At 37.0% G+C, this 22,011-nt stretch overlaps 2 protein-coding genes across 3 annotated transcripts; both read left to right on the forward strand.

The window, feature by feature from the left end:
• The first annotated feature begins 109 nt into the window (after positions 1–109).
• On the forward strand, positions 110–13,026 carry dhx16 (DEAH (Asp-Glu-Ala-His) box polypeptide 16). The gene is made up of 21 exons (XM_016274356.1): positions 110–189; positions 579–781; positions 858–1,096; positions 1,648–1,822; positions 1,947–2,003; positions 2,167–2,421; positions 2,945–3,184; positions 3,278–3,466; positions 3,711–3,821; positions 3,985–4,100; positions 4,766–4,976; positions 5,434–5,532; positions 6,850–7,002; positions 7,254–7,394; positions 8,045–8,207; positions 8,531–8,649; positions 8,908–8,975; positions 9,076–9,238; positions 10,526–10,687; positions 11,566–11,739; positions 12,727–13,026. Exons 2-21 carry the CDS (start codon positions 584–586, stop codon positions 12,853–12,855), a joined length of 3,162 nt encoding a protein of 1,053 aa, XP_016129842.1. The 5' UTR covers positions 110–189; positions 579–583; the 3' UTR covers positions 12,856–13,026.
• A 2,772-nt stretch (positions 13,027–15,798) lies between these two features.
• LOC107586910 (RING finger protein 225-like) lies at positions 15,799–19,602 on the forward strand. 2 transcript variants are annotated; one of them, XM_016274464.1, is made up of 2 exons: positions 15,799–15,923; positions 18,313–19,602. In XM_016274464.1, exon 2 carries the CDS (start codon positions 18,373–18,375, stop codon positions 19,297–19,299), a length of 927 nt encoding a protein of 308 aa, XP_016129950.1. In that variant the 5' UTR covers positions 15,799–15,923; positions 18,313–18,372; the 3' UTR covers positions 19,300–19,602. The 2 variants fall into 2 exon arrangements, with proteins under 2 accessions (XP_016129950.1, XP_016129958.1); XM_016274472.1 differs by having other exon boundaries at positions 18,366–19,602.
• The last annotated feature ends 2,409 nt before the right edge of the window (positions 19,603–22,011 follow it).

Raw genomic sequence — 22,011 nt, forward strand, 5'->3', positions numbered from 1 at the left:
GACAACTACAAACCAGACCAATTTCATATCAATTACCTATGAACTCGCTTAGTTTGTGTCTATTGCTAGACCACGTCTGAACGTTTTACTCAGACTTTTATTTTGACAGGTCGCGCTCAGAAAGTAGTGACCCGGAAGTAGCGTTCATGTTTTCACAGGAGAAAGCGTGTGGAGAGACGCTACGCTAACGTAAGTCTGAAGTTTCCTCTGAAATATGATGCAGTTGTGTTTGTATTGTGTATGTGCATAAAACACATCTGACTGTACACGGTGCGGTTGATTTCATGGTGATAAATCTTCTAAGTACATCAATAAATTAAAATAATTAAGTGTCCGCGCTGTTAATTTCTATGTTCTGTATCGGAAAATAACACTGAGCTTCTACAGATTTTTTCTTGTACACATACGTTTCATTTTAAATATGATTTGACGGCTTATTTGAATCAAATTTCGAATTCGAGTTGGTCACGCACATTTGCGCTCATATTGCTGTGTTATCTGGTGATTCACTTTATATTATGAAAACTTTGTTGATACAGTCTTGTGTAAAACACTATGTGTTGTGTTCTTGTGCACAGTCACAATGGCTAATCTGGAACAGTGGGTTAGTGACCAGCTCCATGACATCCTGGGTTTGAGTGACCGATATGTGGCCCAGTTCATGATCGGTCTGGTGAAGAAGTCTTCTGGACCTCAGGACTTTGTGGCTCGGCTTCAGCAAACCGGAACCATTGATATTGATCAAAGAATCACAGCGTTTGCACATGAGCTGTACAACAAAGTACGTGTTTTCACTCAGTATGTTTAATGGAATTCATAAATTAAGATATACATTTACATATGACCTTCCATTTCAGGCTCCCAAAAAACATGTGGCAGAAAAACCTGCCCGGGCGGTGGAACGACAAGTCATGGAAATGGAGAGAAAGAACAGAACCTACACTCTTCTGGAGGACAGTGAGAGTGATGGAGAGATGGCCAGAGAAAGAGGAAAAGAGAAGAAAAGTAAAGACCGGGACAAAGGAAAGAAGAGAAAACACCTCAGACAGAAACGAGACGAAAGTCCATCGTCCAGTGAAGAGGACAGCAAAAAGAGGTCATTATGTTATTCTTTCAGTCTTTTAGATGCTGCGGACCCCCAAATATGGATATCCTCTTGCGGATGGACTCCCGTTCTAAAATTTTAAAGCTGTGTCTTGTATAAAGAATTTATACTGTAAAAAAAAAATTTATAAATATATTTAGTTTCTCTTACGTTACATTGATCATTTTTCCCTGTTAATTGTAGTACTGTACCGTTAGATGTAATTTATTTATTGTTTTGCTCATTTGTTTACTTATTTTAATCTATTTTGGATGTATTTAATTAAAATGATTTCTTTTATTCAGATTTTCATGATTTATTTATTTTTACATTTACGTTTCTTTTTCTTTTTTCTCTAAATATTTACACCAAACCCTAGCACTTCCTCGTGGCTCCCTGTGTGTCCCCGGACCCCAGTTAGAAAAAGCCCTGGGCTAATACAAAACATTTTCAATTATAAGGCTTTAAATTTGGCTCATTCAATCAGAAAGTGACAACTATCCATTTCATTATTGTGCTTTTGTTCTCAATGGTTTCTCTTGTTTGTTCTTTGACTCTTTCAGTACAAAAGTCATGGACGAGCCAAAAAAAGCTGCTAAAGAAGAGGAGGAGGAAGAATGGGAGCGGGAAGAGAGAGAGAGACTTCAAGATCTGGAGGAGAGGGATGCATTTGCTGAACGAGTGAAACAGAAGGACAAAGACAAGACGAGACACATACTTGAGAGAAATGACAAAAAGGTAATGCTAAACAAGATCTTGCTACAACAAAATCATGTCTACTAGTTTCTTATTGATGGATCTCAGCATGATCTAGGACATTATTAGGGCTAATGATGTGCTTTGTCTGTTTTCATCATCTCAGGCTTACGAGGAAGCTCAAAAAAAACTCAAAATGGCTGAGGAGGATCAAAAGAAAATGGTGAGGAAGTCTTAAATTGTACTTGCATGCACAAGGATGTTCTGTTGTTAATTGGAAATTTGATGATGTAAACATGTTGACCTGATTAATACAATATTCCAGTTTCTAGAAATCTGTATGAAGCAGCAGTGATATCTGTTAACATTCAGTGTGGTCTCTTCAGCTTCCAGAGTTAAGGAAACAGTCACGTTGGGAGTATCTGAGCAAAAGAGAGCAGGAGAAGATTGATGACCTCGAGGCTGAAATTAAGGACGAGGAATACCTCTTCTCCACTCAGAACCTCACAGATCGGGAAAAGAAAGATTTAGATTACAAGCGGAAGGTCAGAGACCTGGCCCAAGACTACAAGAAAGCTGGAGCGAAAGAAAAAGAGGAGAGAAAGAACAGATACTACATGCCAGAGGAGAAAAGAAACAAGGTAGGTCTAAGTGATGAGCTAGAGGGGGATTATGGGATAATGTTATACACTTTGACAGGACTGGGATATTTAAATCAGTTACCAGTACCTAATATCAAGGTTTCCATTTTTCATGTAATTAATACATTAATGCTTTTATTCATCAGGGATGCATTAAATTAAAAAAGTGACTCAAGACTTTTATAATGTTAAAAAAGGTTTCAAATAAATGCTAAAATAAAATAAAATTCCATTTTAAAATTTATTATAATAGAAAATAGTTATTTTAAATTGGAGTAATGTTTTACAATATTACTGTTTTTACTGTATTTTTGGTCAAATAAATGCAGCCTTGGTGAGAAACATAAGAAAAACATCTTATCAAACCCCTAACTTTGAGCAGTAGTGTATATCACACTAATGTTTGTTTTACTGGAAATTCATACAAATATTTTTTATTTTAAAGAACTATAATTTATTTGACATACTTTATTATTAAATATGTTATTGTTTTTCTCTTATCCTCTTTGTCCCCTCCTATCAGTCCATTCCTCAGAAAGACATGGACCTGGAGTTTGAAGAGACTCCCAGAGAGGGAGGTGGGGAGCAGGGCCGCTGGGAGGAGGCGAGAGTGGCCACTGCCACCCTGCAGTTCGGGGCCAGAGAAGAGCGGGAACGCCGGATAAAGGAGGAGCAGGAGAAATACCAGCTCATTTTAGAGGAAGAAGAGATGATCAACTTCGTCAGCACGGCCATTACTATGAAAGGATCACTGTCAGAAATGGTTAACATCACTGAATTATATTTTACACACATTATGTTTCCATGTCTTTAATACAAGAAGAATAACAATATTGTATCATCTTATTTTCTTCAGGAAAGTGAACCTGAGTTATCACAAGCTGAGAAGCAGAAGCAATCCCTCCAGGAAGTGAGACGCAGCCTTCCCATCTTTCCTTACAGAGAAGATCTTCTTGCTGCCATCAGAGACCACCAGATCTTGGTCATAGAGGGTGAAACCGGATCTGGCAAGACCACCCAGATCCCTCAGTATCTCCTGGAAGATGTACGTACTTGTAATAAAAAAATATTTAATGGCAGATAGTTTTAGGATTTTTGTGGATCCAATACTGGTTCATGTGCCTTTCTTCACTCAAGAATCTAAATTATCAGGAACATGCAGGGCCTCTTTTTTAAAGTTTGATGTGTGAGCATTAATAGTTCACATTAGCTATATTTCCATTACATTTACCATTTTTTTTGTGCTCAAAAAGTTGCATTTCTTGATTGTTTTGTCTTTTCCTTATCAGGGGTACACTAATGGAGGAATGAAGATTGGCTGTACTCAACCTCGAAGAGTGGCGGCCATGTCTGTAGCAGCCAGAGTCGCACAGGAAATGAGTGTCAAATTAGGAAATGAGGTCATAATCCATCTGCTTACTAAATGTGTGATTTTATATATGATTTGCCATTGTGTTTGTGTACATATGAGAAGTTAAAGTATTTGCATACCTGAACATTGTGGTTTTTCTCTGTTGCAGATTTGTAGTTTTTTGATCAGCTATGTTGTCATATTTTCCGCAGGTGGGCTACAGCATCCGTTTTGAAGACTGTACGTCAGAACGCACTATCCTGAAGTACATGACTGACGGCATGTTACTCAGAGAGTTTCTTACAGAGCCCGACCTCGCCAGCTACAGGTAAAAACTTATCTTGCAGGATTAATCTTTTAAAGGGATAGTTCACCCAAAAATGAAAATTCTGTCATTAATTACTCACCCTCATATCGTTCCAAACCTGTAAGACCTTTGTTCCTCTTCGGAAAACACAAATTAAGATATTTTTGATGCATTCCGACAGCTCTCTGACCCTCCCGTAGACAGCAAGGGTCCTTACACGATCAAGGCTCAGAAACGTAGCAAGGAGATCGTTAAAATAATCCATTTGACATCAGTGGTTCAACCGTAATGTTATAAAGCTACGAGAATACTTTTTGTACACAAAGAAAACAAAAATAACGACTTTATTCAACAATTCGTCTCAGGGTCAGAGAGCTCTCGGAATGCATCAAAAATATCTTAATTTGTGTTCCAAAGATGAACGAAGGTCTTACGGGTTTGGAACGGCATGAGGGTGAGTAATTAATGACAGAATTTTCATTTTTGGGTGAACTATCCCTTTAATATTGACTCTTTATGTAATTTAAGGAATCTTACTCTACAGAATTAATGTTTTAATATTTGATCTTTTAATTTTGTATGATAGGGAAGCTTACCTTTACAGATTTAATATTTTTGACAGTTTAAAATATGACTGCCAACATTGCTTTCATTATTGCTTTTTAATTCTGTTTTTCTGTGATCAGTGTGATCATCATCGATGAGGCCCACGAGCGAACATTGCACACAGACATCCTCTTCGGTCTAATCAAAGACATTGCACGTTTCCGCCCTGATCTGAAGGTTCTGGTGGCCAGCGCCACTCTGGACACAGAGCGCTTCTCCTGCTTCTTTGATGAAGCACCAGTGTTTAGGATTCCAGGTCGTAGGTTTCCCGTGGATATCTACTACACAAAGGTAATGGACCGTGATTAAAGCAGAAGACATTCACATTGTCATACGATGACATATATATTAGGGGTGAAATGTAATGTATTGTATATTTAATTGTGCATGTTTATTTTTATATTTAGATGAACTCACCACCATCTAATGCTCCTTAAAAGTTCATCATTAAAAAAGGACAAATTAATAACACAGTTAAATGTAATCTTTAACAAATTAATTCCATTTCCATGTTATGTTGTGATACCTTTTTCACTTTTAGCATTTAAAAGGATTTTAGGTTTAAGTGTGTCTAAATAGTATAGAATTTTAATATCAGCCATTTATCGGTTATTAGTCATAACATGAAAATAATTATCGCTTTATCGACTAGACATGGTGTAAGAATCCAGTTTAGTGATTTCTCTGATCTGTTTTTGCCTTCATTTGTACGTTGCATATTATTATTATCATTTGACTTTTGTTTCAGGCTCCGGAGGCCGACTACCTGGAAGCATGTGTTGTGTCAGTGCTACAGATCCATGTCACTCAGCCGGCTGGAGACGTACTGGTCTTCCTCACAGGACAGGTCAGTTCTTGGCACTCAATCTGTTTATAGTTCATATTTCCTTTGTGGATGGACATGAGCCGTATCTATCAATGCATACATCTATTAAGAGTAGCTGTGTTGCGTCTGAATCACGACGTAGCAGTAAAAAGTTTTTCCAATACGTCACTATCAATTTTTCCCTTTGACACAGTCACCTCTGGCTGGTTGATGGTAACATGCATTTTATACAAAGCTGCTTTGAAACGATATGTGTTGAAAAGCGCTATACATATAAACGTAAAATAAAAAAATAAAAAGTAGCTGTTTATTTTAAGCGCTACTAACAAATGTTAACTTCACTAAAGCTATGTAAGGGGTAATTTTTTAAACTATAATATATTATAATTTTATAATGTATACATTTATTGGCTCAAAACAGTGAGGGTGCATGCATTTACACTAAATACAAGCTTGTGTCACCCTGCATCCATTTCCTGTCTATTTCCACTGTTTATCCATAAAGGCATAAAATGCACTGATGTAAAATAAAAAAAATGCTTTGTTTGTCGAAATAGAAAAGCTGTAATGAGCCAGAAAGATTTAATGTTCTGGCATTTGTGTATTATGTATATTGGGACAGTTTGTGGATCATCAGTTTTGTTGATTATATTTATTTACATTTAGTCATTTAGCAGACGCTTTTATCCAAAGCGACTTACAAATGAAGACAATAGAAGCAATCAAAACTAACAAAACAATATGAGCATATGAAAATGACAAGTCTCGGTTAGCCTAACGCAGTACACGTAGCAAGGTATTTATATATATATATATATATATATATATATATATATATACACACACATACAAAGAAAAACAAAAAGCTAGTGTTAGTTTTTTTTTTTTAATAAAAAAAGATAAAGTAGCATTAAAATAGAATAGAAAGTGCTGGAGTTAGAGGGTCAAATAAAGATGGATGGCACAATAAAGTGACGTTCACTTGCAGAAGGCAAGCTTCTAGAGGGTACATAACTCTGAAGTAATGAATTTAGGTAAAGGGGTGCAGAGCCAGTGGTGGTTTTGTAGGCAAACATTAATGCCTTGAATTTTATGTGAGCAGCTATCGGTAGCCAGTGCAAATTGATGAACAGAGGTGTGACGTGCGTTCTTTTCGGCTCTTTAAAAATTAATCTTGTAGTTTTAAAAATGAAAAGTATATAAAATGTTTAGAGGTTAGATTATAGTTCTTATAATTAGTCCATAGTATGCCCTCATGTAGTTAACTAATTAAAGTTGTGTGTGTGTGAGTGTGTTTATATTGGTAATATTGACGTTTACTGTCCTCTGGTGTTGCAGGAGGAGATTGAAGCGTGCTGTGAACTTCTACAGGAGAGATGTAGGAGACTGGGCTCGAAGATATCTGAACTCATTGTTCTGCCCATCTATGCCAACTTGCCTTCAGACATGCAGGCCAAGATCTTCAATCCCACTCCGCCTGGAGCTCGCAAAGTAAGAACACCATTCCCTTTGTCGTCCAGCGGAGGGCAGCATGTCTGGTGAAATCTGTGGAAGATTACACATAATTACTTGAAAATGTATTCTTAGCTGACACTTTTATCCAAAATAAAATGAAACAAACCAGACTGATGCTAATTCTTATGGAAATGCTTTTCTTAATTTTGTCTGATCATCTTGATAAATATGCTAAACTCTGAATATGAATTTCTTTAGTGACAGTGTGTGGTGTTTTTGGGCTACAGGTTGTGGTGGCCACAAATATCGCAGAGACGTCTCTCACCATCGACGGCATCATCTACGTTATTGATCCAGGTTTCTGCAAACAAAAGAGCTACAATGCAAGAACAGGAATGGAGTCTCTCATTGTCACTCCCTGTTCACGAGTAAGAGAAGCTTCTAGCAACAACATTGATCTGTAAAGTGTGCAGTGGACCCAAATGTGTTAGACAAGTCATTTAGATTTACATACAGTATGATTTATGAATGTAACAAAATTTAGTTTTATTCATTTATTATTGTTGTTGTTAGTATTAATCATTATTAATAATGAATTGTTATAAACAGCAACAATAATTATTTGCTTTCTTGATTATTGTTAGTTGTATACACGTTGTTTATTATTATTATTAGTAGTAGTAGTATCAGTATCATCAATAATATTCATAATAAAATAATAGCATTATTATATTATAATAATATAATTAATAATTATATAGTATATAGCAATATATAGCAACAATAATAAGTATTACTATTTACTATCAATATCAATGAATACATTAATATTATGAATAAAATGAATTATCAATAATAATAAGAATGATAAGTAGAACTTTAATTATTACATGTAAATAGAGACAGGAGCTTATTTATTGTCATTTGAGTCTTGAATCACTATTGTAAGTGAAGTCATATTAAATATGAATTTTTTTTTTCAGAAAAAAATATGTATGCGTTTTTAGTTAAGGTTAAAACGATGGTTATCACTGATGCTTTGAAGCAGTGATTGATAATGTGTTTTGTAATCATGCAGGCATCTGCCAATCAGAGAGCAGGTCGTGCAGGAAGAGTGGCTGCTGGGAAATGTTTTAGGCTGTACACCGCCTGGGCCTTTAAACATGAGATGGAAGAGACCTCCATCCCTGAGATCCAGAGAACAAACCTGGGCAATGTGGTTCTGCTGCTCAAAAGTCTCGGTAAGAATTAATGAATCTGTTTTTCTTCATGACAAATCTACATGCCAATTTGATGGATATGAAATTAGTTCTGAGAACTATTAAGTATGACTTAAGTGTCCAAATGCTTTTTAGGCCATTCCACTAAGGTTGTAGTGTTTAGTGGCTATTTAAATCTTTTTCATGACAAGCAATGGCAATTTTGGGGTGTGGTATTTTTTAACTGTAACTTTAATGCATACATAAATAGACCTTACACACTTATTAACTCCCTATAATCAAACACAATATGTATTTTAATATGTGCTTAAAATCTAACGTGTTTTTTCTGATCTGTGTGTCAGGCATAAATGACCTGATTCATTTCGACTTCATGGATCCTCCTCCTCACGAAACACTGGTGTTGGCGCTGGAGCAGCTTTACGCCTTGGGTGCCCTTAACCACCTCGGTGAACTCACTAAGGTGTGAAAAAAAACTTTACAACCCTATAATTATGGTCCATTAGAATAAAAACTTTGGTAAACTCAGTTGTGTTTACAACACATTTACAAAGAGGTTTACAACAAAAAGCTGGCTGTCAACAAGGGTTCTGGGCCCGTCAATGAGCTAGAAATAAATGACTACAGCTTTCCATTTATGAATGTCCCTATATGGAAATATGCCAGTATTTAGCTCTTTCATCCAGGGTTTTGACTTCATTTTGTTCCTCTTGCACTGTAGCTCGGCCGAAGGATGGCTGAACTTCCTGTGGACCCCATGCTGAGTAAAATGATTCTGGCTTCTGAACAGTGAGTCAAAACTGCAAATTTTGTGATGTACTCATCATTGCCCTTTACCTGGAGTTGTTATTGTGATGTTTTAACCATTGCTCATTGGTCTGCCCTTCAGTTATAAGTGCTCTGAGGAGATTCTAACAATAGCAGCCATGCTGTCGGTGAACAACTCCATCTTCTACCGCCCCAAGGACAAAGTGGTTCATGCCGACAACGCTCGAATGAACTTCGTGGTACCAGGAGGAGATCACATGGTGCTGCTCAATGTATATACGCAGGTGTGTTTATGTGTGCATTTGGAAATAGCGCTCAAATCAGCAATCAGTCTGAGGCTTTGTGCACTTTTACAGCCCAGCTTGTGCTAACAAAAATGATTTGTTATTGTCAGAATACTCATCACATCTAGCTTGACTTCCCTATGGGAGATGTGCTGCAGTTGCTTTGCTGAACCGGTTATGCAGGCCTGTGTGGACGTGTGTGTTTATGTGTAGATGCTGTAGCAGGAAGTTTTTGTCTTGTACAATTATAACTTTGGAATGAACAATGTTTTGTAAGAATGACTGTTCAAACAGCAGAAACACTGCATTAAAAAGGCATTTTTTGGCATCTAAAATAAAGCGTTTATAAGTTTTTTGGTTGCTAGATTACAGAAGTACTCAATAATTTAAGCAGGATGAAGCAGGCTGTATTTAGTAAACATTCATTACAGTAATGCTTTCACTCTACTGATCCTGATTGTATTTGTGCCATACAATATCATCATTTTGTCAGAATATTTATGCCTTTTTGGGAAAAAAGTCAAATGGCCTTATAGTCCCAAACAAAGTTTTTCTTACAATCAATTCAAACTTTCGACTGGACCCCCTGTGTATTTTTTGTAAAATATTCAAATATTTTCAACAAAACAAAATTGTTTTAACAAAACAATGTGAATATGTATCTCTAATTGCACTTTGTCACAACCATTTATAAAATGGTCTGATAACCTAAAGTATAAATCACAGTAAAGTTCATAGTCATTTGTTCATAAGAGTCATTTGTGAATCAGACTTCTCTGCTTGTGATGTGTTTGTTGTTGCATGCACAGCAGACACAATTATTGTATTCATTAGTATTCAGTAGTGTCTTTCTCTGTTAGTGGGTAAAGTGGTTTCCTGTTTACTTTTAATCGGACATAACCAAAGTAATGATTCACAAATCAGTGATGGAGTAAATTCTCTGTACGATTCACTGCCTGAGTGAGTCTGATTTAAAACGCTAACCTGTTTTTCTCCTTTCTTTCTCTTCATTGGGTAGGAAGTTGCTCCATGTTCAATTCAAGTCAGTCTTAACCAAATAATGATTTGCAAATCATTGAGGGAATCGATTAGAAACTGTCTGATGCAAAACACTTACTCACAAATGAGTTGTGTGAATATTTATCAGTTTGTGACTGAATCAGTAAAAATAATGAATAATTTGTTCATGAATTAGGCTTCACTGCTTGCACTGTTTGTTGTTGCATGCACAGTTTTTGTTTGCCAGAAAATAAAATGCATTCAGTGGTTTCTCTCGTTCTCTGTCAGTGGGTAGAGAGCGGTTACTCCACTCAGTGGTGCTTCGAGAACTTCATCCAGTTTCGCTCCATGAAGAGAGCTCGAGATGTCCGTGATCAGCTGGAGGGGTTGATGGACCGGATCGAAGTGGAACTGTCCAGCTGCAGCGGTGAGAGTGTGCCCATTCGCAAGGTGATTTCCTTATTCCCCCTCACTTTCTTTCTCACATTTCCTCCAGTGATACTGTGTTTGTGCAGAAGCTTGCTGCTTTGCATGTGATTGCTATCTTGACTTTATGAACCTGAGTTTAGCTTTATAGACTGAATTAACTTAAAATTTTTAAGACGCTCTTACTTGTGGCCCTTACCGGCTTAAAACACTGAAGTAGAATTTGTGGCACTATTTGAATTTTTACTATTAAGGTAAGTGCTTGCTTGTCTCATTAGGGCTTTTCACATTGCTCTTAACCCAAGGTTAACATGTTTTTTCAATCTAGGTTACAATGCTTTTTTGTGAGGGAAGAATATTGAACAGGGAACATTCAAACAAACTTAACGAAATCACCTTTCAAGAGTAAATGTATGTCTCTCATGTGTGGCTTTTAGTACTTCCTGTTCTGTGAGAGACTAGCGTCACTATGAATCATCAGTATTTAAAAGACAATGTGGTTTTTCACATCAGAGTATTTCAACATTCAGACTAACGCAATAGCTGAATACTTATATATTTGCTGACTGTGTGTTGCTGCATTTTACCAGATGCTTTTGTATATTTAAAGGTATTTGGCATTGATGAATCCAGGTTAGGTGACTAAGAATCATTTGTGGTATGAGTAACAGTGCACACATCCTATTTTTTGTCAGATTTCAGCAGCAATTGAATTATTGCAAAATTTAATCAGTCAGTTATGTAGTTTTGTGATCATTATGAAAAATATTTCACTCAATGCCACTACTGTCTAATTGAAACCAAGTATTTCTAGAGATGTGTAAAAAAAGAAATATCAATACATTATAGTACAACTTCAACAGCTTATGATCTAAATGTGATTTTCTTTCATTTTCTTCCAGGCGGTGACTGCGGGATATTTCTACCACACGGCACGCTTGAGTAAAGGGGGATATAAAACAGTCAAACACCAGCAGACTGTTTTCGTCCATCCCAACAGCTCACTCTTCGAGGAACAGCCACGTTGGATGATCTACCATGAGCTGGTCTTCACCACCAAAGAGTTCATGAGACAGGTATGGAGTCGCCCTTCACTGTCTTTTTAGTCTGATATCACTAATGTTTTTGCATCCAAGCATCATATTAAAGGGGTAGTCCACCCAAAAATGTAAATTCTGCTATTATTTACTAACCTTCATGTCATTATTTTCTTTTTGGAACAAAATAATATATTTTGAAGAGTGTTGGTAACCAAATTGTTTTGGTTCCCATTGACAATGTGGACCAAAAAATACTATGGAAGTCAATGGGACCTGAAATGTTTTGGTTACCAGCATTCCTCAAAATATCTTCTTTTGTGTTCCACAGTAAAAAGAAAATCGTTCAGGTTTGGAATGGCATGAGGTTGAGTAAATGATGACGACAGAGTTTTCATCCTTTGGTGGATAAAGGGGATAGTTCACCCAAAAATGAAAATTCTGTCATTAATTACTCACCCTCATGTCGTTCCAAAGACCTTCGTTCATCTTCGGAACACAAATTAAGATATTTTTGATGAAATCCGAGAGCTTTCTGACCCTGCATAGACAGTAACACAACTACCACGCTCAAGGACATTGTTAATAGCAAGGACATTGTTAATAGTCCATGTGACATCAGTGTTTCAACCGTAATTTTATGAAGCTACGGGAATACTTTTTGTGCGCAAAGAAAACAAAAATAATGACTTTATTCAACGATTTCTTCGCTTTTGTGTCAGTCTTCGACGTGTGTTCACATGAGTAATTAATGACAGAATTTTCATTTTTGGGTGAATGATCCCTTTAAGGTTAGGCATTGGAACAGACTGGTTCTTTTTTACTTGAATCTGTAAGCAACAACTTATCCACATAGTAACACACTAAAATCCACTCCTAGCACCTTAGAAACCACATAGTAATGATTTGGCAACAACCAAAACTACCCTACAGTCTTGTCAGCAAGTTTTGCATGGGCAAGCACTTGGTATTTCTTCAGAAAATGTAAAAATATGCTTTATTCTAAATGTTCTATCTGTTTTTCAGGTGATAGAGATTGAAAGTGGCTGGCTGTTGGAAGTGGCTCCTCATTATTACAAGAACAAAGAACTGGAGGACAGCAGCAGTAAGAAGATGCCCCGCAAACAAGGCAAAGCTCGTGAAGAGCTGGGCTGATCCTGAGATCAGACGAGGAAGAGACTCTTCCAGCCAATATTTCTACAGACAGGAGATCAGCGATCTGAGAAGCTCCATCAGTGTTCATTGGGAAATTATCAGATGTATCCAGTAGCCCCTCACTGCAGAACAAAGATCCAGGCGGGGTTGGATCCACATCTAGGGGGTGGAGATGGGTGGGTTTAGGGATCAGGGGGTGGAGACGGGTAGGTTTAGGTATATGTAAGGTGGGAGGAGTTGGCTCTGGATCCAACCTCGCCCCCTGGATCTTGTGTTCTGCAGTGAGGACCATCTCGATGTATCTGTGTGAAGTGTTTTGGAGACTCCTAATTTTTATGTTTCAGCTGAAGTTGTTTTCATGTGTTTGAATGAGGAAATATATTTTTGATTACAAGTATACACGTGGTGTTTTTATTATTTATATACATATATTTGATATATATTGAACTCTGAAACTATTTAAAGAGATGTGGATCAAAATAAGGATGTTATCAAAGGTCATGCTGTTGTTGGTAATTAAGACAACAGTGTTTTCATAAATACACAGAGAAGATGTTTTTCATGTTATGCTAAACCTGCGCCTCAGGTAATTGTCTAAAATACATGGTTTAGGGAAGAGAACCAGGAGGAAATTGTCATACTTCAAAATAGGGATAGTAATATGGATACATTTCACAGACAAAGGCAATGTTTAACGTTGATTGATACATCAATATAAAAGGACAGGATTGTGTGAGAAAATGTTTTTATTATACAGAAATGTTAATGTGTCGCAACAGCCATACCCTGCAGTTTTTTCGAATCTTCAAGTGTGGATATATCATCTCAATCCAAGAGCTGTTTTTATTTTTTACTAAAAAAAAAAAACAATTCTGTCCCTTGAAAAGTTCAGATAGTTTAATATATAGCCAGCCGTCAATGATTGGTCGTTTCCAGTCATTTGTAGTTTCCCCCTAAAGCTCCCAGATGAACAGAAAGGACAGCTGAAATTAGCCATTGGTCAATGAGTAACTAATGTTGTAAAACTAATTGTCAATAGAAATGTTTTTCCTTAACCAGAAATTCATTAGAATGAGTGCCACAATATTATATGGTCACATTTGTTTATATTATTGCGTTTATGACTAGTTTAAGTTTTGGATGTAAACTAGGCCACGACTTAAGTGTGATTCACAGAGAATGCATTTTGCAATTAAATACGAGACAGTAATATGATGGTATTAAAAAAAAAAAAAGATAAGCATTTTTTTAAAAGTTTAAAACTTAAAAAAAGAAACAAACATGTCTGTAGTGCATACAGAAAAACAATTGAAAAACAGTAGTGGAATAAGAAAAAAATCTTTGTTCTGTGTAAATCGTGCTGTTTTACATTCTTTTCAAAGGGGTTTATCTTCAGATTCTGCATTCCATTTTGTGTTCTTTTTGAAGGGTTTTTCAAATTCCATGTTCAGTCTTTTTGAAGGTTTTTTTTTTAAATTCCACTGTACTGTCTCACATATGTGAACTGACCTGATATCTTGAGAAAATGTCTTTTACATACAGACTTTTCTTGGAGTTGCGAGTTTGTCTCACAATTTAGAATTTTTATCTCACAATTCTGTTTATCTAGCAATTGTGACTTTTTCTGAGAGTTGCAAGAAAAAAAGTCAAAATTGTGTGATTAAAAAGTTGCAGTTACCTTTTTATTTTTTTATTCCATGGCAGAAACGGGCTTCCATACCTTGCTTTGTTCAAACAATGCAACTACAGTTAACCACAACACCACATGTTCCCTCTAAAAACAGTTTGAAAATCTGATGCAGCCATGTGTATTTTGCGTACGGCTTATCTAATCATCTAAAGTTGTCATTGTTTCTCTTTAACAGTGAGTTGACAACAACTCTTAATACAAGATAAAGGTACAGGTATGACGGGTATAAAGTAATTTACAACACAACAAAATGTATAAGCCTTTATCATCAATACGCACATCAAATTGTCATATGCTGGAATGGGAGAGTGCTTCCTTCTCACTTATCAGGCAGTGTGTGTGTGTGTGTGTGAGAGAATAACATTAACCTAGTGACTTAATTTATCATCGACTTCCTGAGATCTTCATAAACATCCTTATTGTTCCTATCTAAATGGTGAATATTTCCAGTTCTATGTAGTGGAGTAGGAAATAAGTGGGCTTGTCATTTGTTATGGAATTTGTTTCCATTACAACAGGAATATCTTCAAACAACCAACACGACTCTCATCCCAAGTGCACGTGTAGTTGTGTTAAATGAGGAAACATAATTATGTGTTAAGGAGAATTTGGTGGTCTCTTTTGACTTGGATTAGTAACTAACCACCTAGCAACATCCCTGCAGCCCTTGCATCATGTCTGTGTATTTTGCATGATCAAACGTGACTCGCATAGATATTTAGAGCATTGATTGCCACATTTGTTTGATTCCGTCTCATTCAAGGTCAGCAGATATGTCGAAAAAATAAAACACAGTTTAGTGGATTCCTCGCATTCAAACGCAAGCCGGTTCAAATAGCACCTGAGCGAGTTCAACAGGTATGATGGGGTCAAAGGAAAGAGGGAGGAATATGCAAAGAGGTGAACTCCATAAAGCATGATTTTCTTCTAAAGCATTATATGGAGTGTATTTGTAACCTAGATTGATAGTGTTTTCTCCATCTTCCCTCACAGACTTATCTGCTCAACACTACCTTTTTCTCTTAATCTGCTCCTGAGAATCTAAGGCTCTACATGATGTGCGACGGCAAAGAGAAACCCCAGGGCAGCAAAAAAGGGCCCAACGTCAAGCCGAAGCTTGGTCAGTGGATTCCTCGCAGTGGATTCCAGTTCAACAGGTATGACAGGGTCAAAGGAAAGGGGGAGGGATATGCAAAGAGGTGGAGACACGTTGCTTACGTTATCTAACAGATGATGACAACCTTAGTGAAAGGACTGGATTGCACACCTCTCACACTGCTTTGCTGAATGCACACCTAGACTGGAATATGTGCTTCTGGAGCCAGGCGAACTTCAGAGGCACATGAATATCTGGGTTCAGCTGCTCTTCAGCTCATAGGTAGTTGCATGTTTTTAAAAATGTTTTATCTTTAAAAGAATCACTTTTCATTTTGAAGGATGTGATCTTAAATGATTTGTCAGTATTAGTCAGTATGCAAATTTAGAGTAATAATTAGTCAGTTTACAAATGCAGGTAAAAAAAAAAGGGGGTAGATGTCACATGGCTATATTTAAAACATTTTTGAGTCAACCTTGAGTCCAGTTACAAAAATATGCTCTCTGGTAGTTGTTTTGTAAGTTGGTGTCAAACACCCTATCGAATTTGAATAATTTTGGAGAATTCTGTCCTACAAACTAAAATTCCAAAATCATATTTGTTTGCATATATTGTCACATTTTTTATTGTTATGTGTTTCATAATTTTTTTCCTGTTTAAAATTTAGTTTAATAGGCTGCTTAATTCTATTATTTCAATGTGAAAACATGCCCTGCTATCGGTGTGTTCAGTTAATTATATCTTCTCTGATTATTTTGGGGAAATTATAGTGGCAAAGACTTTTTACTTTAAGTTGTGTTCTTAAAAGCAATTGACTTTCAAAAACAAACCTTCAGTGTGACAACTAGTCCCGGTGTCGCCTGTAAATGTAGGGTGTGTTATTGTCTAAATTAGTGACAGGTCTCAACTGACTTTATCTGGTTTGCTCTAAATATGTGGGTGTGTGCCTTCAATTTGGGAAGTCATTTAGTCCAAAATATATTAATTATACCAACATGTTCTGAAAAAGAACCTGTTCTGTATGTGGCTCAATTAGTTGATGCGCCTGAAAATTCATGTTTTGATAAAAGCAGACTGTGCTTTAAATGGCCAGTGGGACTATTTGATTCCAAAATAACTAAATTGAACCTAGATTTTACTTCTATTACAAGTCATATTCAATAATCATACTTGTTTGCTATTAGACATTCCTATTTCGTGACTTTCATGACCTGACTCAGAGTTAAAGCTTAACCATAAGCATACAGAATGAAATACCCTGTTGTAAAACCTTGATATTCTGGGTTGCATTCCTGTACAGTCAGACTTCAGAGTTTAGGTCAAACACTCTATTGGGATTTTCAAACTATTTCTGGGTTAATCTGTCCATTTGAAAGGCAGTTAGTTAGCACTGAAACAATATAGTGCTAAAATGGATAGGCATGCTGTTTAGCAACAGGTGATTACAAACTACCTCATAATATGCATGCACTTTGCACAGTAACCGAAACTTTCACATGCAGCATGTAGTTTCAGCATGTGAGGAAGGTAAAAATGTCATGAGTATTATTTTTGTAATTTAAGTGCGAATTGACCAGGCAAAATTCCCACAGGTTGTGCACTCAGTTCATGTTCATTCAGTGTTATCAACTTCATAAACATGCAAATAAGAACAGTAGCCTGAGGTTTACATCTACAGTGTGTTAATTCCTAACCCAAGATTACTTATGAACAGTGTAAAACATGGAACAAGATAACTCAAAATTATGTTAACCCTGCATATGAAATAATAGTCAGACAAATCTATTTCTTTGAAATAGAAGAGCTTGTTAAAACTTTAGACAAAATATAAAAATCTAAAAAAAAACATTTGCATGTGTGTTTTTGTTGAGTATCATATTTGATACAACATTGTTTAAAATAGAAACTATTAGTAGATTGTACAAAACAGGTTTTTCAGCAAAGTTTTGATCATATTGATAACTTAGAGGCATTTGTGTATCACATATGACACAGTAGGCTTGATAGGGTTAAGAATAACCCTGGGTTAACGATTTCAAATATAAAAGATGACCGTTGGGGCAAACTTAGAACCATGCAAGGCCTATAATGGAATAAAAAGAAAAACAAGCAATAACCACTAGTGTATGACTGACTAAACTGCTGTTCTCGTCACACTTGACTGCTAATGGTACAATTTAGTTTACAGTCTCCACTCTGGAGTTACATAGCTGTATGTAACTCCAGAGTGTTAAATACACAAGCTCTTAAAGGTCATGCCACACTTTTAAGTCACAGAAGTTTAAATCTGTTCCAGAGCCGTAATGAAATCATGTGACTGTTTTGAATACCAGTACAAGGTTCTTTATTGACATGGTTCTATGAAGAGCCTTTAACATCCATGGAAAATTTCCATTGCACAAAAGGTTCTTCATTGTGTAAAAGGGTCCTTTAGATTAGTTCTTTTAAGAACTGTTCGATAAAGGTTCTTTATTGGCATCAACGGTTCCATGAAAATCCTTTAACATCCATGAAACCTTTTCATTGCACTAAAGGTTCTTCGGATTATTACATGTTCTTCACACTAAAAAACTGAAAGGTTTTTTGGGAACCCAAAATGGTTCTTCTAAAGCATGATATGGAGTGTATTTGTAACCTAGACTGATAGTGTTTTCTCCATCTTCCCTTACAGACTTATCTGCTCAACACTACCCTTTTCTTTTAATCTGCTCTTGTGAATCTAAGGCTCTACATGATGAGCGACGGCAAAGAGAAACCCCAGGGCAGCAAAAAAGGGCCCAACGTCAAGCCGAAGCTTGACAGCAAGGGCAGCTTCAACCTGGGAACTTCAGAGCAACGACAGAAACAGAAGCCTTTTAGGAGAAGCCGCAGCAATGATGCGGAAAACCGGCGTCGAGAAAGTAACCGAGGTAGAGAACGGGGCCAGAAAGAGGGAGGAAGGCAACAACGGGGTCGCAGCGAGGAGGGAAGGAGGCGAGACCGCGACCCTGAGCCTGGACACCACAAGACCGAGCAACCCAGAGATGACCTGCAGGACACAGAGTGCATTGTGTGCTTCTGCAGCTTCGACAACGTCTTCAAAGCTCCAAAGTTACTCTCCTGCGGACACACGTTCTGCTTGGAATGCCTGGCGCGCATCAACGTGAATTCTCCAGAGATCAAGGCGTTGTCTTGTCCGATCTGTCGGGAGCTGACGGAAATCCGACACGGCCGAGATCTACCACAGTTGGGAAATAACAAAGACATCTTCCGCAAACTTCCGGCTGAGATGCAACGGGCGCTTTCTGTGCGATTTAAACGCAGCAAGGGCAAACTCGTCCTCAAGAATCCGCCACCAAACAGCTCCATTAAGACCTCCTTAAATTTGCCGGTGTTGAAGAAGAAAGAGGAGCAGGCCGGCGGTAACCAGCTTGGAGTCATGGAGGAAGGTCTTGGCCAGGCGACTATGATCGATGTGGGAAGGCCGCCAAGCAGGATGAGGGGTCGCATGAGAAGGATAATGAATTCCAATCAGTGCTATTATGCCGTTGTTGCAGCCATCATCACAATCACTGTGGCTTTAATGCTGGTAGGCATCTTCACCTTTGTGGCTATGCCCTATATGCATAAACCAATTAGACCATTCCAGAACCAAACTTCTCCAGATACATCGCCTTGAGAGATGAGGAAACTGACAGCGCTCAGGAAGGATGATGGGCAAAGCAAAACAAGCAATTCTTGGTGGAGCCTGTTGCATTGAACCCAACACAGCATTCTTTTGCTTTTGTGCAAGATGCTTCAGACAAGACTCGATAGGAATGAACTGGAAAAACTTGAACATATGATGCACTGAAGTCTATTGAGCACGGACATATTTTACACAAACTGAGACATTGTTTTGCAAAGGTCTTTAAGAACAAGAGGCAACAATGATGTCTATTCTGACCAGTGATGAACTGTATTTTTCAACAACAACAAAAAAATACATTAATGGAAATTTAAAAAAAAAGTATATATATATATTTTTTTAAAGGGCTGGATAATATTAAATAATCATATTATCATACAATATTACTATGCCATTTGATTTCATGAATAATTATGTATTTTCATGTATTTCTTATCTATATGGTTTGTGGTATTAATGCTAAAGGACAAAAATGTGACAACTCGCCAATGCAAATCACCTCAGTCTAAAAATGTGCAATGCAACACTACTATAAGCTCATAAATGTTATTTCTTATGTTAGAAAGACATTTATTAGAAATAGATACTTCTTTGACATATGCTGCACATAATGTAAATAATATAATCTGATATATATATATATAATTATAGTTTATGTTCATTTCTTTTATTCTTTTGCACAAATGGGAAGAGGCCAAAGTGGAAAATAATAAACGGTTAAGACCATTCTCTGTCTGAGTGACATAATATACCTACAATTACAACTTCAGTCAGAAAACATCTATAAGAATAAACTGAAATTTGATATTGTCAAAGACTTCATAATGTCATAGACAGACACATGACTTACATGTCACCTTAATTAAATGAAGCGTAAACATTTCACAAGTGCTTGGGAACGGCTATTTCAGCAGGACTTTAATATCATAAATAGGGGTAAAACTAGTAAAGGCATATTACTTCATATACACATAAGGACAAAACAGCAGATAAATAAAAATGTTGCAGGTCTGCTCTGATAGCAGGGTAAAAACAATTTTCAAAGGCAAGTACTGAAAATGCAAGTAACCTCACTTGCGTAGTTTGAATAAATAAACCTATTTATTTGTTAATGTCAAGGCCATGCATCCAGACAAACTTTCACATTTTGGACAATATTGGACAAATCATTGTTGGACACTATGGATACTATTCATGTGTCAGGCTGGTTCTGCCAAATTGTCAGTTTCCCTATCCAGTCATTACGCAGTCCTGTTTTGCATGAATCAATAGGTATTCATCAAAAGATAGCTCAAATGCCCTCCAGTGTACATTCTGTACAGTGCAGACATTTACAAGTTACAGTTTTAGATTAGCATTTTGCTTTCCGTATTCTTTTAAATGCAGGCCTACTTGTCCATTTCTCCTCCATTCCATCCATTTTCCACCGCTTTATCCTCTGCAGGGTCACAAGGAGACGGAACCCATCCTAGTGTCAAAATATAGCATATGTTCAGTTCAGTTCATTATTTGGGACATTATGTCCTCATAACTGTGCAACGGCACATGTTTATTTATACAACATAGCTAGTAGGCTATCTGTCAGCCTGTCAAGATCATTGTCAAGTTTTTAGTTAGAGGCTATGTTTTTGCTCCTTTTAATTTTGTTTTCTATATTATATTTTATTTATTTTGGAAATTATTATTGATATAATCTTGGTTCAAATTTCTACATTTGTTTTTCTAAATAAAAGACTTGAAAAAAATTAATTGACTAGCAGAAATCGTGTTCTTCTCATCAGGTAACCAGCAACAGAGCGATTGTTGAACTGGACCTTTGACAAATCGTCAATATTGTTCCTAAATGTACATTTCACATATATAATGTGAATAACCCGTGTTAGTTTAAAATGTCCTAAAGATATTTGGCGTTTGACTAATAGTACTAGCGATAAACAAATTGGGTTGCCTGAAGGAACCTCCTTTTTCCTGATTTCCTGCAAGTGCTTTAAAATGAAAGGTAGTATCCTCTCGAAGATAACTTTAATTCGCACACTGTGTACACGAGGGGGACATGTGAAGTAGCCTACACGATTTTGCCCACATGCAGGTTGTTGAATAACCAACAACCCTCGATCTGACGCAAGTCTCGTAGCGGGACTCCACACAACGCTGGGTAAACTGAGCCACTCAGAGTCAAAATCGGGCTCTGGTGTCGCTCAACCCCTCTTTCAGTACCAAAGAGTGATTTTAGTCGGCGTTAATTGTAAGGACTGCATTTAAAAGGACTACAAGAGTCCCAAAAGAAAGTCTGCGATGGCTTCGACGCCCTCCGCTTCAGCGCTGTCAGCTGTGCTCCGGTGTCAGGGGAATATCCTCGCCAGAAAACAAGCCAACAAGAAGCGGCCTCCAGCGGCAGTGTGTTCACGTTGTAGACCACGAAATAGCAACTGATTTACAGTTGAGATACAGGTTTTCACAAAAACTAAATAAATTATAAAATGATAAACCTCACAGTTGAGCGTCAGACTTATAAATTATTATATTAATTTAAAACGGGGTTATGTGGGTGGGTTTTCGCCTTGAACAAAAACTACAGACTGGATTATTGAAAATGAACATTCATTCTCTGCCAGTAGGAGGCGCTTTTGGAACGTCAGAAATATAGAATGAGAAAAGTGTGGAAAAAATATAAGCTATATTGACGTGGAAAGTCCACTGATG

This window comes from Sinocyclocheilus grahami, unplaced genomic scaffold (assembly GCF_001515645.1).
Source record: "Sinocyclocheilus grahami isolate Dianchi unplaced genomic scaffold, SAMN03320097.WGS_v1.1 scaffold6.1, whole genome shotgun sequence".
Taxonomy (NCBI): Eukaryota; Metazoa; Chordata; class Actinopteri; order Cypriniformes; family Cyprinidae; genus Sinocyclocheilus; species Sinocyclocheilus grahami.